This window comes from Poecilia latipinna, unplaced genomic scaffold, assembly GCF_001443285.1.
Source record: "Poecilia latipinna isolate Pla-1442-1.1 unplaced genomic scaffold, P_latipinna-1.0 Scaffold835, whole genome shotgun sequence".
NCBI lineage: Eukaryota > Metazoa > Chordata > Actinopteri > Cyprinodontiformes > Poeciliidae > Poecilia > Poecilia latipinna.
The window spans coordinates 93,408-112,549 of NW_015113451.1; the positions used below are offsets into that span (position 1 = coordinate 93,408).

General features: G+C 41.6%; 1 protein-coding gene across 2 annotated transcripts in view; it reads right to left on the minus strand.

The window, feature by feature from the left end:
* Positions 1 to 19,142, minus strand: part of LOC106956630 (receptor tyrosine-protein kinase erbB-4-like) — a 137,627-nt gene that overhangs the window by 41,756 nt on the left and 76,729 nt on the right. For both annotated transcript variants that reach the window (XM_015047590.1, XM_015047589.1), the window contains exons 15-18: positions 18,231 to 18,275; positions 14,273 to 14,405; positions 3,654 to 3,776; positions 3,339 to 3,437 (exon numbers count right to left, since the gene is read on the minus strand). In XM_015047590.1, coding sequence (XP_014903076.1) covers positions 3,339 to 3,437; positions 3,654 to 3,776; positions 14,273 to 14,405; positions 18,231 to 18,275 — 400 coding nt within the window. The remainder of the gene's footprint in view (positions 1 to 3,338; positions 3,438 to 3,653; positions 3,777 to 14,272; positions 14,406 to 18,230; positions 18,276 to 19,142) is intronic.

The window sequence follows — 19,142 nt, forward strand, 5'->3', positions numbered from 1 at the left end:
GGTCGGTGGAAAGCACTCTGTTCGGTCGTTCTCATCTCCCTTCGCCTCTCTGACTCTCCTGCTTAGATTCAAGCATGGAGGCGCAGTCCCTCAGCAGCTCTCTGCTACGCTCAAGGACTCACACTAGCTTTCTTTGCATATGGCAAGTGGTCAAGGAGAGGTGTATGCGGGCTTGGCCCTCAGGACAACGGACACATACATGAGGTCCCTCTGAAAATTTATATTCAGAAAATTAATGTTAGAAGGAGAGTGGAGTAGATTAAAACTAAGCAGGAGAAGGAGGCACAGGCTGTATAAAGAAGTTTATGGCAACATTAGAGGCTTCCTGTTCAAAGTAGTGTCATGACATCCACGGCTGATGACTCGCTTTATGCCGATGACCCATGCCTTAAGTTGACTCCACACTTTACCCTGACAACTACAATCTATATACCAATGACTACAGTCTTTAAGCTGACACCTATATGTTTTACGCCAAAAACCACATATGCTGAGGACATGATTTAAAGCAACTACATGCTTTACACCGACAACAGCAGACTACACATTTTACTGAGATAACTTTACACTTTACACTGAAAACTTCGCGCTTTACACCGATGACTACATCAGTGTAGTCATCAGTACTTTATACCAACGACTCAAATCTTTAAGCGGACTACTCCATACTTTATGCAGACATCTACATGATTTACGAAGACGACTACACTCTTTATGGCGACGACTACATGCTTTACACCAACGACTCCATGCCTTATGCAGATGGCTACACGCTCTATGCTGATGATTACAAGCTTTATGCTGACAACTAAAACGCTTTACACTAACAATTCCACTCTGTGAGTCAGGCATCAGCTCAACAGAGGAAGATAAAAGGGAATCTGAAGGCTTTAATTCTTCCGTTGACATCCCAAGAGGCCCTGGAGTCATAAACTATGTCCGGCTAAACCTTCTGTACGCTCCGGGCAAACGTTTGAGGACTCCTGCAAGTGTGTGTGACATTTTGTGACTGTGTGTGTTTTGGTTTCTCTCTCATCTCCCTGAGCACTGACCTCCATTACTGCCAGCCGACCTGACTTTCACCGTCCTGCTCCCTTGCTTGCTTCCCCTCAAACGCGCGCACACACACACAAACACATGCACTTTGGCCACATACGGTGAATGATAGACTTGCAGAGTTTTGCAAAACTGGTGCATGTTTCAGCAAGTGCATGCATGGGGCATTCTAAATGAACAGATTTCACATATCAAATAATCAGCTCTGATTCATATTTGCCAACACAAGCGAATCGCCCCACATTCTTCTCATCCAAACCCTGCTGAGGCTTCATTCTGTGAAGAATCTGCTCTTTGCATACGCATGTGTGTGTGAGCGCGCGTTTTTGTGGATTTTCTGAGTGTGCCTTGGAGCCGGCACTCCAGTGGCCAGTTTCTCAGTGGCGAAGCGTGAGCCTGCCTTTAGATTGCTGTTTAACAAGCCAACAGACAGAGCATATTGGCTCTGGATGGACAGATCCGCCCCCACGCCCTCACACACACAGACACACCCCCACCTCCTGGGAGAAGGAAACAGAGGAAGGAGGAAAGATGCTGGGATAAGAAAAACTGGGGGGAAAAAAAGGTTAAATAGGAACAATAAGAGAGAGCACAGATACTGGGGCATCTATATATAGAAATACTGTTGAAAAGTTGATGTATTTCAATATTTAAGTTCAAAAGGTGAATAAATAAACAGAAGTTGGCATCACAACTTGTTGCTGTTGTTCAGCCCAAGCTTTAATCCAATCAAAGCCCGGGGTCTCTGCTTTGTCTCTAAGGTGTCTCAGACAAGTGCCATTTCATACAAAGAAGGCTACAGTGTTTCCTTCCACTGAACTTTTCACTCATTTTTTTAATTTAGAGAAAAGGTGAATTTGGGTTTCAGTTAGCTACACATTCATTCATGTTTGGAACCTGTTTTCTGATACTTTTTCCTTCCACTCAACTTTCCATTTAATATGCTTGGATGGAGCAAAGTGGGAGCAGCCAGCTTCTTTAGCAATGACCTTCTGTGGCTTACCCTTTGGACTAAATCTACATCATTTCTACTGTTTGAATTGATTTACTGAAATAAGTCTGTAATTTAAAGCACTGTTTTTATGACCTTATTACAGACCTTTTTATTTAAAAATTATTACATTTATTTGGGAATATTTGCAACTGCATCTCGTCTTTTGTCAAAATTACATAAAATCCTCCAAACAGATGGCGAACGATGGCTGTCACGTAACAAATTCGCCACACTTTGCTTTCAGGAGGCTGGACACTCAGTGTGTTTTGTTAAGCTCCTAAATGTCACCAAGACAGCCTCTTAGTGAGACATTCAGGACGACTAATGGATCTATTATCTGGATAAGGTGATGAGACTGAATCACAGCTGATGCAGCAGGCAAAAACAGCTGAACAGTGTCCTTTTGCTGCTTCCATGGGATTCATCAGCGGCTCTATAAACGCTGGCGTTCAGGCAGGTTGTTGATCCGCAGCACAACGCCGAGGTAGGATGACAGTCGAGGTGCAAGTGTTTGACACACATCAACTCGGGAAGCGTACAACGCTGTTTCCAAACAAGTTCAAGCTCATCTGGTTACCGTTGGAAACATCACAAGTAGAAAACATTTTAAACATTAGCTAATCTTCCCAAGAGTGGAAAACAAGCAAAGTCTCTGCAGGATTCAGTTAGCATATTAGATGTTCATGTTTTTAGATATGCATCTGTCCGTCAGTCAGACAAGACTAAAGAAGAGATGTTGAACAATCGTTCAGTTGAATTCAATGTAATTCAAAAATACTCTAATTATTTTTGAATTACCCTAACCCTATCCCGGTCCCAAAAAGCAAAAAAAAAAAAAAAATCAACCACAGGCTCATGAATTGAAGTCTAGAAAAGGAACCAATCAGAGTGAGTTGCCTCCTGGTCCAAACGAGTTTATTAGCACTAAAATAATCAACATAGAATCACTGAGAAAGAGGAGAATCAAGGTGTCTCTGTGGTTCCGAATAACTTGAATGTGACTATATCTGAGCGAAACAGCCTGAGAGGTCAAACCCAGCGTCACTGACAGAGAAGTTCACAGAAACTCCACTGCTTACTTCCTTCTTCCACTTCCCTCCATTGCTCTGGACTCCGATAAAGCTATATCTCATAAGCTAGGAGCTGTTTTTTTATAAGAGTCTTGTTCAATGCATGCTGGCTGTACGCCGCCGTGAGTTTCTCTTTATTACCAGCTCCGACTCAGACTCCGACTCATGAGAAGTTGCCGGCAGCTGAACCGAGACGACCCGGAGTCAGAAATACTCACGTCCATGAACTCCACGTTGGCCTTGGGACCCGTGGCCTCGCTCAGGATCTTTATGGCGACGGGGATCTTCACCGTCTCGCCCTCCGGGACCCAGATGCCCTGAAACAGACGAGCAGCAGCCATGAAGTCGCAGCCACTAGTCCACAGGTACACACACGTGACACACACCACCATGACCCTGACATACACCATTATTCTGTACTTAAGATATTCACATTTTAATGTTGTTCAAATTCAGATCCATCATCACATTGTGTCAATGTTTTAAAAATCAGCTCACGTGATGGAACAAAACGCAGCTGGATGACCTCTGACCTTATAGACAGTTCCAAACGCTCCAGAGCCCAGGATCTTGACCCTCTTCAGCTCTGTCTCCTTCAGGATGCGCAGCTGAGCCTGGTTGGGGGCGGTGCCACTGGGGGTCAGGGGCTCCACCAGCTGGACAACACACACACACACGCACGCACACACACAACACACTCCTTACTTTAGCAATGAAGACAAACAGGCACAATTAGTTTCTGATCAGGTTCTATATTCTAGTAGTAACACCTCAGCTCAGCTCAGCCAATCACAGTTCTGCAGCTAACCTTACAGAAGCTGTCATTGGCCAGGTTTCCATTGATGGTCATGTGAATTTTGAGTAAACTTTTAAAATGTAGCAAAAGATAAAACTTTGATAAAACTTGAGCTAGGAGTGTCTCAATCTAATTTGGAGCAAATGATCCGAGCTAACTATAACAGATGTTGACGCTACCCAGGACTGTAACAAACAGAAGTAGAAGTTGACATGGAGACGGTTCTTCTCTCCAGGTCGCAATTTTTCTCTGCAGCTTAACTCCAAATTATTTGCAGATTTCTTTGACACTATAAAAAAGAAAATGCAGCTGAAACACTTTGGAGCAATGCTACTTGACACACTACTGGCTGGTGTTTGCAAAGCAGCCAATCGGTAAACACCATTCATTTTCCTTGGCTCTGATTGGCTGAAACCCCAAAGTCGAAGTCGTATTGTAGAAGACGTTAGCATCTACTAAGACAGTTTCCACTGTGTGTTTTGATGCATATTAATGTATATTTGTATATTTGGTGTTTGAACATTGAAAATATGCATCTAGAAGTGTTTTTCTGTCTGTTGAGTAGTGGTTGTGGTCCCTGTGAACACAGAGGGGGTCCTACAGCGGTAGGACTCCTAAAATCCTCCCACCTGTCTGGAACCAACAGTCATATTCAAATTCAAAGAACCGGAGCAGAAAAATGCATTTTAAGACAAGAGCTAACTTTTTTCCCCTCAGTGATTGGTTCTTGTAAAATGAACCGTTTTCAGCACATGAACTGAGTGAAGGTCGAGGCTGCTCTGCTCTATTAAACATAATGAATGAAAACCTGCCCTGCTCAGAGCAGCAGGCACGTTTTACACTTTGTCATTTCTTTATCCAGACACAGGTAGAGTTAAGGCTAAGAAAGAGTCAGAGTCACATTTTCTTCTCTCAAAGAGCAATTCCGCAGCATAAAGATGCAGAGTTTGTTTCAGTTGATGAATTTGTCGCAACGGCCACTGTTGGGTACAGTAGAGGATGGGTGTACCCTGCTTAGAGGGTGGATTTTCAGAATAAAAGATTTTAAAGTCACCTCGTGTCGTCTGCCAGCATCATGTAATGTCTGTGGAGCCCGGCAGCTGTGCTCACACCAAAACGTTCCGGTCGGGGTTTTAACAGGGTGCCTGCTCCGCCCCGCCCAACGCCCCGCGCAAGAGGAGCACGGAACCACCAGAGCGCGGCACACCTGTTCACACGGCGGCCCGGGGAGTGAATGGCTCTGATCGATACGCGTCTTAATGAGCGATCAGCCTATCGAGTCCCTGCTGGGCCGCGCTCCATCAGCAGCATAATCACCAGCCGACCGCAGCCATCCAACATTCTAATGAGGCCATAGATCAGCCGCTCGGCTTGGCCCGACCACAGCGCACTCAGCGGTCCAGACCCGTCAGCGCTACGGGCCGAGACGCAATGATACAGCGATTAATGGCCGCCACTACGGCCAAAATTCACTGGAGGCCCCAAAGCAGCATGTGGGACCAGTGAGACGAGTCACTGGAACATGATTCCATTCTGTTTTACAGTGAACACTGTAAAAATGGAAGATTTTGATGTTCGTTACTACGGCAACCAAGTTACTGAGCTGAAGCATTACCTGGCTTCAGTTGTTCAACCTGACCACCTCCACTATAAACACCGGGTTCTTCTTCTCCTGTTTTCTTGTCAGCATGAATACTGTTTGGAGTCTGGAATTTACTGTAAAACTGGAACTTTCATTCAATTCAATTTAAGTTTGAAGTGGAGTAAAAATACAGCGAAATGCCCATAAAGTATATCATGAAGAAAATGCTGCATTTTAATAAATTGTTATATCTTGCATCTTATGCAAAAGCTTGTTTTCTCTATATTTTCAATATGAGGAACTGAATTTCGTCTTTAAAAGTTTTCGTTTTGCGTTTAGCAGCGTGGCACCTCGGTTCAGTTACATTTAATCCAAGTTTAATGTGAATTTACAATTAAATACAATTTAATTTTAATATTATCTTCAATGTTCATCAATAAAAACTTTTTTTCAAGTCAGATTTTATTTTGATATGAATTCAATGAAATCACAATTTAGCTTCAATTCTCAAAGTTTTCATTTTATTATCAGTTTTACTTAATCGAACTGAATGTTTTATCAGATTCAATTCAGTTGTCTAGAATTTTATTTTAAAAATTGATTCAAGTGATCAACTTCAATTTCAGATCAAGATCAAATCAATTCATTTCCCCTCCCAAACAAGCCAAGTAAAAAACAGAGCAGCAGATAGATCAAATACAATTCATTTGATTCTGTTCTTTCACCCAGTTTCTGAACCAGACTTTGAAAAACGGAGACAAATAGACAAGTAGAGGATAAACGAAATGGCAGTCATAAATATGAACCTGACAGCGTTTCCTAAAAATATCTGCAACAACACTGAACCCCAAACGGTCTCCCTAAAAGAGGCGGCTGGTTTTTTGATGTCTAAATATGAAATGTTAAAATATGTTGGTTGGTGCGCCGTCTGGTCCAAAGGAAAACGTTGAAGGATATTCAGAAAGCAGAGGAGCTACGGCCGGACCAACTGGAGAAACTCTCACTGCTTGTTGATAAAATATAAAAATATATTTAAATCTTTAAAATGTCAACGGTTGAACCAAAGTTCATTCTCATTGGAATGCAAACATAAGCAATATAGAGTGCATTTCAATGCAGATTAGATGTTATCTATGCATGCATATTGTATCAGCGGTAGTGTGTGTGCGCGTGTGTGTAGACTGGTTAATATAAAGAATTTGTTAGGCTTATATGAATATAAGTTTTTACTAACCTAAATCTAATTCTAATCATGGTCGTCTTCCATATTCATGCAGACGAATGTTTATGCAGCTGAATGTTTGTTTAGCATTGATCTGTATGGAGGGAATAAGCAGCTAAAGGTTGCATAAAGTTGCAGTTTGATTTTACAAAGTTTACGATTTTGCCTTTTCAGACAAATATTCCCTCTGGTTCTGGTTGCTGTTAGTCTGGAACTTGTTTGCTCTTACTCTTTTTACTTTCAGACAACTATGATGTGCATCCGCGGCAACAAGCTGATTTTTTTTTTTTTCATCAGGAGGCAGCCGATTAGCATCTCAGATGCTCCAATATGTGAACTTTGACCCCCAAATTCCAGAGGAGTTAGTGGAGGACCAAATTATATCACCAGGCAGAGATTTAAAGACCAAAGGAAGTGGATTAGCAGAGCTAGCTAGCTAGCAGCTGATGATGTCATCAGGACTTTTTAGTGTGGAATATAATTTCTGCTGCCCAGATACTGAGGTGTTAGCATGTCATGATGCTAATGAGACTGTAATACAGTCTTCAGTCAGAGGCCTCCTTAGAGTCGTTGCAATACTGACTACTGCTGGAGATCCTTTCTGCCTGCAGCATCACCATCCATTATGCCATTTGTTTTCTCTTAGCTATTTGTTTAATTAGATGCAAGTTTTAATGTAACTTCATTATTACTTGCCAAATAACGCAAAGTTGACACTTTAAATGGACTTTTAATGCAACTTTTTTTTACCGAAAGCCACTTCATGTCAACAGTCAAATATTCATGAAGACTCCGTGTTCATAACAGGTGTTATGTCATGTTTATTACAGTGTCATGTCACCCCTTCAAATAAAGTGTTACCTGTATTTCTTATATTCCTTGCATCATCATATGAGGCTGCTTCAGCAAAGCGAATGATCGTCATCTGTGTGTTTGTGTACATTTTTTGCACGGCTGCAATGAAAACAAGAGCAGCTGAAGGTGGAAAGTGATGGAGGGGCTCTGACAGGAAGAGATGAGACTGAGGGAGGTTACGGGGGGGGCGGTAATAAGAGCAGATGGTGACAGGCTGTAGCTGTTATTGTTTCATTAGGACAAGGCTGGACTGGACTGAGAGGAGAGCTCTATTAAATACAATACAGACTCAAGGCCAGTAAAACTCTCTTGAGTTCGCTCTCGCCCGTGCTCTCGCCACGCCACTTTATTTACCAGCTAATAACGCACAGTGCCGCCGCCAAATGAGCTGCACTGGTGGCGCCGCGGACAGGACGCAGACGCTTCATTGGACAAATAAGCGCCGCGTTCGAGCCTCCAGCCAGAATACATTCCCAGAATTACCGAGCGCAGGAAAAGTAAACAGTGTCTTCAAACATCAAGTTGCTCTGAAAGCCCCTCGGGTGGACGCTCTAATGTTCACATTAGCCGCTCAGAAATGCTGCCGTTGTCATGCTTTGTAATTGAAACACACTGAAGTGAAGCAGCTTTGTCACGGAGAAACCTTTTAGCCAGCAGCTAAGAGCAGAGAATAATATTAGTTATGATCCGTTTGGAATAAAACTACTATTTAGGAAAATCATTCAAACACAGCTGTATTTACTAAACCGATTATTAAATGATGTTCCAGCAATGATACTTTTAATAATCAGGCTAAAATGAATTGGACTTATATAACACTGTATCTGCCCATAGACAGAGATGCTAACAGAAATGCTTCAGAGCATAAAAATATTCAAATAACTCGGCTGAAAAGGAATTTTCATTTGTTTATGTGCAAGCTAGCTTTAGCACTAATGCACAGCAAACCCCAGCAGGAAGTTAGAAAAGTTGCTGAAAAGTTATGGGATTGTTTTTGAACCAGAAAAGTCTAATATGTCACATTTATTCCTTTATATCCTGATTGATGACATATCGCATTTTATCTTTATGGCTTTACATATAGATATGAATATATAATGTAAATTTTAATATTGTATGTCGCAAGGAAATTAATTCATAACAAAAAAGAAACAGTGTGATAAATGGCAGTTTCTGTTTGAAATGAAAGCTACAAATTGTAAGAATAACGGTAAATATAAAGTCAATTTGCATATTTTTACAACACAGCTGAGTGGAAGCAATGCAACTGTTCATCAAAACATCCAGACACTTTCTTTGTTTTATTTTAGTTTTGTTTTCACAAAAGCAAAACGTCTGTTGTTCAGCATGAGTCATGTCATCCAATCACAGCTACTATGCTCCGGTAGAGCGACGGCACCTCGCTGCACCTTTCAAGTGAACTCACTGAGTCACCCTCTTAACACACATTCGACGTAATGCTGGCAGGATGTGTCTAAAGCCGAGCCGCACAAATTTTGTTGTCAATTCCATTTTGCTAAGCCTCCCGAGTGAATCAAAATGACAGCAAAAAACAGCAAGAACATGAAAAAAAGGCAGATTCATATATTTGTTGTGCGTCATCGACTGTGTCACTCAGCTGGCATAAGTCTAATTGTGAGGTCTCGAGTTCACCTCCACATCTTGTTTTTTATATGCTGTATGTCAATAATTATACATGTAACACTGATGAGCATAACTCTGTATTCTATATATAAACCAGCATATTTATTGGGGTTGTACAGATATGCTAAGTAATTTGTACCAATACATTTCAGATTTTGGTTTTTCAGATCAAGACTGTGGTATGGATGAGTAAAAGTCTCCACTGCACTGTTTGTGTAATGACTGAAGAACTAGAGTTGGGCATTTGTGTATAAATGAGCCAAAGGGCGGAGCAACAAGACAAAGAGAGAACTAGAAAGAAAGATACAATCAAAGTTATATTCTGTAGCTAACTAGTACAGTGAGCTAGTAGCTTCTGACTTGATTTTCTAGCTTTGACTAGTCTGCTTCTTCAGGGACAAATGTGGATCCTCATGACATAATATCCCCACCGCCTCCCAACCCCATGAAAACATAGACAACAAGGCCAAGACAACTGAAGCTTTAGAAGTCTTCAACTTTCAGGGGAATGCCAGTAATCTTCTTGGTTTGTTTTGTTTGTCTTCAAGGTAAAATGTTCTCCCTCTGAGTAGGTTGGTAATAGCAATGGAGAGTGACAAAAGTTCAACATTTATCCCCTTTCTTGTGTCGCTCTAGCCTGCTTGTGCACTTTCAAATTTTCACACGGACAAACGTCGCTGGTTGTTTGGCTGGAAGAGGACAAGCAATCATCGCTGCACTGAAGTTCCCTAGTAAATGAATGGAAAAGGAGAAACGTCATTTCCCATGTGGCAGCGGGGTGACTGTGGCTCAGTGGGTAGCTGTCTTGCAATCGGAAGCTCGTCGGTTCAATGTCAGCTTCCTCCTGTCACACACCGATCTGCCCCCGGTTGGGGTGTGACAGGATCTCGTCATATAAGAAGACTGCTAACTTGTGAGAACTAGCCAGTTATGGTCGGCATGGCTTCGTCTGACGAAGTTGCAGTAGAAGTTGCCCCAACTACTCTTTAAGCATTTGCTTGGCAACATTTCGGGATCCCAGTAGTAATGATAAATACCAACAGAAGAACAGACCAGAAATAAACAACATGGAAGCACTGCTAGCTTTTTAGACACTAAAACAACTAATGATGTGAGCTACATCACGATCACAGCATCAATACCAACTGGGGCCATGCTTAGTTGAAAACCCTCTCCTGAGGTCTGAAGAGTTAAAAGAAATCAACAGAAACAACATGTGTCTCTTGTCGTCTTGTGAGTTTTAGGTTCACACTCCAAACTTTAGCGACTGATCTGCATCTGGCTGGAAGTCTATTTACTATTTAGTAAGACTCCAGATGGAGGACACTGCCCAGCAAACAGCCGGTCAACAGGATCCTGTCCATTATCCCTAAACATTGGGAATTCGTGTAAGCAGTGCTGGAGCTGTCCACATCCCCAGTCTGAACACAAAGCAGCTAAAGAGGAGGAGGAGGACCTTGAGGAAATAAGGAGAGGGCGATTCTGAGCGCATTAGTCCCGCTTCATTGTATGGGGGTCAAAGTTTAAAGCTCGCAGCGGCGAGGCGAGGCGGCTGTTTGCCGCGTTCTTTCCAGGGAGAAAAGCAATTTGTTTTCAGGAGGCCTTCCTTACAAAGACACAACAGAATGAGGCGTTTTCATGTGGGGCTCAGATTTCTCTCTATTCCGAGGTGAGAAACAGAAAAAAAGAGAGAGAACAAAAAAGGGAGAAGGAAAAAAAAACAATAAAGAGAGGTTTTAGGAGTGTGTTTTGCAAGTCAACACTGAGACAGCCTTCGCACGTGTCCTTGATATGGAAATAATGGCTGAGTGCTCAGATCGCATTCTGACAGCGCACAACTGGAGGCATCTCTTCCCGGTCTGACACAAGAGGTGAGCTCTCTCTTTCAAACAGCTGCGGCAGACAAGGAGGGGAGGTGGAGGGGGGGAGTCCCTGAGCCTTCGTCGCACCAAAATCCCTCATCCAGACAAGCTTGATCTCCATTCGCCGGCACCGAGTCAGCTCTATTATCCGTCTGAATAGAGAGCCCACGTCCGCCAGCCGTGCCGAGCACCGAGCTTCGTCAGGCTGAAAGAAGAGCCGCGGGAAAGTCTGACACAGGCTGCGCTTCTTCACGACTCACTTGCCGAGAGTCCTTTCAGAAAGAAACCGCTTTAATTCCCACACATTTAGCCACATTATAGCTGCAAAACATCAGTGCTTTATTGAGAGCTCAATGTGATAGGCCAACACCAAGCAGTACGCAGACATGAGCTGGAAGGAAAATGATAAACGGTTTCAGAAATTGAAAAGTGTGGCATTATTTCATATATTACAGACACTTTTTACTTCCGAGAACAACCGCTGGCTGCAGCCACCGCTGCTGGGTGTTTGGGACACATTCCTCAATTCTCTGTTTGTCACTTTCATATCAGACGACAGGAGGTCAAAATGAGGTTCTCACATTATTTTATTTATGATAAACTGATACGTTTTTCTGCCACACAGTATTTTGCATGTTGGCTAAAAAATGAAACTTTGCTTCATAAATAAGGATATTACACACTTTTTAAAATTTTTCATTCATAAGAACCTTTGGAAAACACACAACATTTTTCTTTCATTTCACAAAAATCCAGCTGAACACAGTGAGCAGTGGTGAGCACCGCTAACCGAGAAGCTTACTGAGCTAACCCTGATGAACTAATCATAAACATTAATTCTGCTAATGCTAAAGCACTATGCCAACATAACAATTAGTCTAGTGGAAGCTAAAGCTAATGAGCTAATTTCAAGTTAACCGCTATCTGCCCATGAAAAACTACAAACCTTGGGTTCAAATTTAATTTTTACATAATTTTAGATATTCTAGTTAAATTTGTGTCTTTTTCTCCACAACTGTCTATTTTTTAGTTTGTTCCTGTAAGTTTTAAATAAAGTTATTTTAAAAGAAGGAGGGGACATGGAGCTGCTGCGTTGTCTTCGCCCACTTCATAATAAGAGCATGAATGTCTAACTACTTGAAGAAATTTTAACAAGAGATGACCAAAGCTTCAACACAGATGCTGAACTATATTCAACAGAAATGTTTACAAATCAACCAATTAATTTAGCGCTTTAGAATATAGCCGCAAACATAAGCTAGGTGTGCTAAACGGATCCAAAGTTAACAAAAATGCTAAAGCTCGAAGCAAAACAATTAGCTTTGCTATCAGTGCACAGCGCTCAACGCTGATGTTGAGATTTGTGTTTATAATGTGACAAAATGTGAAAAGGTTCTAGTGGAATGAATCCTTTGCAGGTTTGATTCAATGAAAATGAGCAAAAAACCAGATCTTTCTGGACTTTTCCTCCTGCTGAGACGACTGGAACAGATTATTACTTCGTTTTGCTGCAGGCTACAACTCTGACAGGTCACTTTCAGGCACAACTCTCCTTCCTCCCTGTTCTCTTAATGCTCCTATTGGCGTGACCCATGAATAGTGACCGGACACATTAAGGATTTATATACTAATGTGTCTGAATGGATGCCGTCAAGATGATTAAACCTGGAATACGACCCCGAGGCCGACCTACCTAGAGCTTTTAGGATTTGATTGGGCCTAATTGCTTTTACACCACAATTAGGCATCCTGGGAGGACAGCGGCGCGGCCGCCCGTGCTTTGGAAATCTAAATCAGTTTCAGGATGAGATGAAGGGAGAAAGATGCAAAAGGAGCAAAAGGAATCCCCGTCGGCCAGCACCTTCCCAGCTCCTCCTTCTCCGTGACAGTGCATTAGCAGATCCACTTCCCCTCGAGGTCAAGCTGTTGTCGGAACACAGCCGAGCTGATTAAGATGGATGCGTACGGCCGGGATGAGGCAGGAAGTGCCCCGCGGTCGCCCTCCCGCGTCTCCGGCCTGACAGCTGTCTATAACGCTGCGCCTTCTACCTGTAAATTACACTAATGCAGACCGACAGGCAGCCTGCCCCGACTGGGCCGCAGCGATGACACTGATGACATAACTGCTGGGGCTCCACGCGACACAAGAGGAAGAAAGCCTCGCGAGCCACACACGCTAGCTCCACAATCCCTGGCACGGCCATCTTTGGCTCTCTCCTGTGAATATAAAGTCCACTCCGCCCGCCTGAGGCTTCCAAGAAATGAACCCTCTTCAAGGCCAGATCGATGGGCAATGGCAGACATGCATAATTTAAAAAAAAAAAAAAAAAACTCCTACGCTCACACAGTTTGGATAAGCACCTGCTCAAGGTTGGACGTCTGAAGGTCTGCTTATGTTAGTGGGAAAAAGGCCAGAAGGGCCCCCAATTAAAAAGAAACAAACATCCAACCTAAAAATAAAACTAAATGTTTAGATTTGGCCAAACAGCAGCTTGTTTTTGCCTTATTAAAACTTGGGAGTTTTAATAATGCATTGTTAGCTTTAGATTTTTCGCCTGCTTTTAGAGAACAAGGGGATGTGTTTAGTATGTGAGAAGTTCCTGACATGTGACGTGGTTTTCCATTAGGATGCTGCTGGAATGCTAACGTTTCCCTTCCCAGGTTTCCAAATCAATCTGAAGCTAAAACTTTCCACCAGACTTTGAAACTCAGCAGAACAAAACAGCTCAATTTCATTAGTTTTCTTGTTGTTTTTGACATTTTAGTGGCAGATTCTGGCAAGTGTTTTTCCCATTTCTAACTCTATGTTGACTAATACGGATACATTGTCTTAGTATTGTGTTTCTGGTTTGGGATATAAATTTCATCCAGAGATCTCTTACAATGTCAGATATGCCCCAGTACAGTCGAAGCTAGCTAGTAACAAAACTTGAGCTTTATTTCAACACATGATGGGCAGTTATTTTGGGTGTAGAGCCAATCGCGTACATGAAAAATAGTGTGCCAAATAGCATTGAACGATTATATTTCAGCAATCTCCTTTGAGTATTACAGATATGCTCTACAAAAAAAAAAATCTTGAATCCATTGTAGCTCCAAAATATTGACAAGTTTTAACCCCTCCACAGGCTTGGAAAAGAAATGATGACAGAAAGAGAAAACGATGCAGCAGAGACAGACTCAGCTCTTACCTCTGTCTCTAGGAAGCGTCTCAAGGCTCTCTTCTTCTTGATGCTTTTGCGTCGAACGTAAACGGCCACGCTGAGCGCCAGGATGACGATGATGAACAGCCCACCAATGATACCAGCTGCTATCAGCGGCGTCCTGGAAAGAGAACAGTAAAAACTGTTGAAGCAGTCAGACATATTCAAATGAAGTTCAACTAGGGTCAACTTATTCTGCGGATAAAGACCCAAATCTAAATTTCTGTTTCTGTCAGTGCTGTTTGTTTGAGAAGCAGGAACAAGTCAGAGTCCAAAACATGTTTCTGCTCTTTGTTGTGCTAATTTCTGATTTAGAAATACTTCCTACTCTATTTAACTCTGCAAGCGAATCATTTAGAATTAGATTCTCATGGAGATTCAAAGGGTTTTTTTTGTGCGTCTTGTTAGAAACTTGTTGAGAAATTGTTTTGTGCTGAAAAGCCAATTCCCCAAAGGCCTTACAAACACGCCATTAATATTTAAAGTGAATTTAATATTTTTCCTTTTAGTCTTTTAAGGATTCAAACAAAGATTAAAAACAAAAAAAGCAAATGGAGCATAAAGGGAAAGCTAAGGCAACATAGCCCTATGGCAAGAATCCACCAGCTTGTAAACAGCAGCAAAAAGTCCTTCAGATCCGGTTGTGACGGTCGGGTTTGTTCCGCCTGCAGACGGATTCGGGTTCACAGGATCCTGGACCAAACGTACGCCTCCTTTGATTCTCAGCCTAAATCAAAAAGACTCCCTGAGTAGTTTGCTTTTTGACTGTAGTTTATCAGTTAATGTGCATTCAATCTGATGTTTCAGAGAAAAGAAACGTATTTGAAAAGGACTTTTTAATCTTATGTTTTGGTTTTATTTTGTCCAGTTTTTGCCTACAAACGTCTTAAAACAAACAACTCCACAAGCTGTTCTATTAGTTGTTTTCAGTTTCTTTTCATCTTTGGTTGTGTCTGGGAAAGTGTAGACAAGGTTATTTATTTTCAAGCCTCATAAAACCTTTGAAACTTTTTTTTTTTTAATAATTACTGATATATCCTACAATAGACAACTGAGCTTCAAGATTCAGTTCTATCACTATGGTGAGAAGCTTGTAGATAAATCCAAAACATTTGATCAAAGTCATATAGTTTTAGGGCAATGGTACCAATTATTAATGAAGTGTAATTAAACTTTTTATTTTGAACAAATAAAAAAATATTAATTTAAAAATAGCAAACTGAACAAATTTTGATGACCATAATTGACCTAAAACAGGAAAAATTTATTCTGATTTCACATCAAAGTGTGTGAAAAAAAAAAAATCAATAGTGCAATAGAAGCTTGCATGCACTACATAGTGCATGCAAACTCCTGGTTTACATACTGTCCCTAGCAGAAAACTATATAAATTATTATTGCTTAACAGTAAATCAGACTAAATGTTTCCTGTTAAAATAAAGATGAACAGTTTTTGCCATTTGTCTTTGAGTCCAGACTTTATAAAGGTGAAAGAAAATCTTACATATTCTCACCATTTAAACTGTAAGACACCTGAAAAACTCTTATGATTTGGCGACACACACTGAGGCCAAACAGAGGGCTTCTTCCATTTCCACAGGTCACCAAAAGGTGTTTGATGCTGTGTGTTTCTTATTCCTTCGTCCGCGGAGGAGGTGCAGCTTTTATTACCCCGGCCTACCCCTCTTCACGACTTAATCAATACCAGGAAATGTTGAGAGTTAAAACTTAAACTTCAGTCATTTTTCTTTCCCTCAGAGAGGGAGAGAGAAACATTCTAATAATTCAGTAATCAAAAATACCTTTCCTTCTCAAAATGCTTTCCCACCATCCGAGGAAGAACCAGCTGTAGGGAAGAGTAAAAGGTTGGGTGCTAAAAGCTCTCTCTCATCCCTAATGACACCGCTAATGCGTTTGCCATTTATATAGCAACTGCACTTGTAGATACTGTTAAGCTACCATTAATTTCCACCCTTATATTACTCTTTGTCCCGGTGATTCCCCTTCGCTTCCTCCTGTTTGCTCCACATTCACCCCTTTCCGATGCCAGAACTTTCCCTGCTTTGATACTTGAAGTTCAAAAGTCTATCAGCTGTAAAAGCCATTAGCAGCTAATGGAAGACCGGGGTCCTGCTTTGGTACGGCGGAGCAAGGTGCAGCCGCATGCGCCTCGTCGATTGTGACAGACTTAAGGAAGGTGGAGCCTGAAATTTAGAAAGAGGCTCTGAGTTTGGACAAAATTACACAGACGCAGCGATGTGCTGAATAGTAATGCTGAAGTTTGAGGGAATTGAAATCAATTGAAATCAATCAAAGGAGAATTTTCCAAAACGCAAAATTGTCTGTAAAATCTAAGAGGGAAGAAACGGAAGAGTGGAAAGGATTTCGGAGAGAAAACAACCTGAGCTGGCGTCGAGACGAATAACAGGTTGAGGCAGCGCTGGATGAGAGAACAGACTCCTTAAATTAGGAGGAAATGGTTTACAGCAGGAAGAGTGACACGGGGTCAGCGGATGAGACAGAGGGGATGATGGCATTGGAGGAACTCAGAGAAAAGAGTCGCCATAAAATCAACCTCAGGAAACAGTTCAACGGTCTGACTCCTGCTTTCTGTATTCATGACTGGCTCATGGCCTCCTGGAAGGGATTTACATATTTCAATCAATCTCACATAATGCCTTAAATTACTTCAGCTGTTACCGATTTATTTTTGACAATAGCAGTGTTTTCATTTATGTCAATGTAGCAAAATGTAAAAGTTAGCAGGGCTAACTCTAAAGCACTAATCATGCACTACATCAGCATGGTATTTAGCAGAAGCTAATGCTAAAACACTAACCACCATGTGTCAAGAGGAAAACATGAAGAGGTTCTCAGAACAATTAATACATTTTTGCATATATCTGCTTAATTAATTGTTTTGTATTCCTCATTTGTTTGTTTGTTGCCTACGTATTAACAGAACTGCTGCGTCAACAATCTTCACCCACTTCAAAATAAAAGCATGCATGTAAACATTTAGCTATTTGAAAACATCTTAGCGGTCGACAACCTAAACTTCAACTCAGATGTCAAACTTTATTCTGAAAATATAGAAATAAGCCAAGTAAAATTAGCGCTGTAGAATTTATCTGGAAAAATTCACTTTGGGGAAACTAGATGCGGCTAAGAGAACTCAAAGTTAGCAAAAATGCTAATGGGCTAAAGAAAAAACTTGATTTGCTTTGCTATAAGATTAGCATTAATGTTACTACAACAATACCACAAAGGTAATATGTTTTCTTTTGGTATGTAGCTCTTTAAATAAATGTATTCGCTGTTGTTCATGATAGTGGTCACACAACTATCAGTTTCAACTTAATACTATATAATATTAACCCTTTACTGTCTCCATTCAGGCTGTTTCTTAAATGGATTTATGGATACAGACATTTAATTCCAACTTATGCAAAACTATGTTACATTAGGCAACCCGCATTTTTAAGAAGATCCATAAAAACTGTAAAGCAGAAGTCTGGAGGTGTTTTGGAAGAAGTTAATATTCCGTCTTCATTGTATTGGATAATCCAAACTATCAGCATTATTACTACAACTGGAGAGGTGATCTATGTCAGTATACAGTATGTCTCTAGTTGGAGGTCATATTTCAAATTGTGAGAAATGATCAGATTTAGGAGACAACACTTGTGGAAGGACTGTTATTCAAAGAAAAGCTTGTTTTGAAAATGCAGAAAGACATCTACTTCCTAACTGGACCACAAGTTTGGTTCAAACACACACACACACACACACACACACACACAAAAATTCTGGGTCACATCAGCCTCTTGTTAATGAGCATCTAGAGAAGCGGGTTTTAACAGGAACTTTAACGAGTTCTGGCAGAACCTGACGGTGGTCTCCCCCCTGGTCCCCGCTTCCCAAAATGCACCAGAAGACGACTCACCTGTCCATCATTCCCACGCAGTCCTGGAGCCGCGGCCCGATGCACCTGCAGGGCAGAAAAACCAGAGAGAGTGTCTATTAAATCAGGGACAGGTTATGAGCAGACCTCATGTTGTCTTTCTTCCTCGTCAATCAGTCGTCTCCGTGTGGGGTGGGGGAGGCGCCTGGAAAATGGAAGCAGGGCTGACCACTTGTCAAGGTGTCAGGGAAGAGGTGTTTGGGCTGGAGGGCAATGCTTTTGTTTGGTGTGATGTTTGAAAGCTCGCGGTCACACAAGATTCAGTCAGCAAAGCAAAGCTACAGCACAGAACTAGAAGAAACAGAGGATGTCAATATCCTCCACAGCTACATGTACTTATGTAGAGAATTCAGAAATGAGGTGATATAATCCTCCTTTCCTGAAGAACAGGATTCAGGTTGAAAGATTCACAGTGTGAGGTTGTGTTGGAGGTGCAGACAGGTCAGTGTAGGTGGCATGGAGATTCATCTGTTCTGGTGTGATAGGGTTTACTGCAGCCTGCTGGCCACCGCCGCCGTTTTATTTAGCTCCTTTTACACCATGCTTTATTAAACAACAATAATAAAACACAGAAACAATCGAGATTACACCCCACACAAAGCAAGAAAGTATTTTTAGTTTTTAATAAACATCAGAAGCTCTAAATCACTGTTTTATATTACTGAGTGACTACGCATGGCAACAGCAGATAAATCCACTCTCTCAGCTTTCCTCCTTCAAGTTCCCATAAATTTGGCTTCCAGTTCAAAGCTCACTGGAGACGTGAAGTCTTGTGTTTGCAGTGATTGGTTCTAAGTGTTTATGATGGCTGATTCTGATTGGCTTTTAGGTCAATCAGTGAATTTCATGTTCGTTTCTTGGTATTCAGGGATTTTATCTCAAAATGTTGTACTT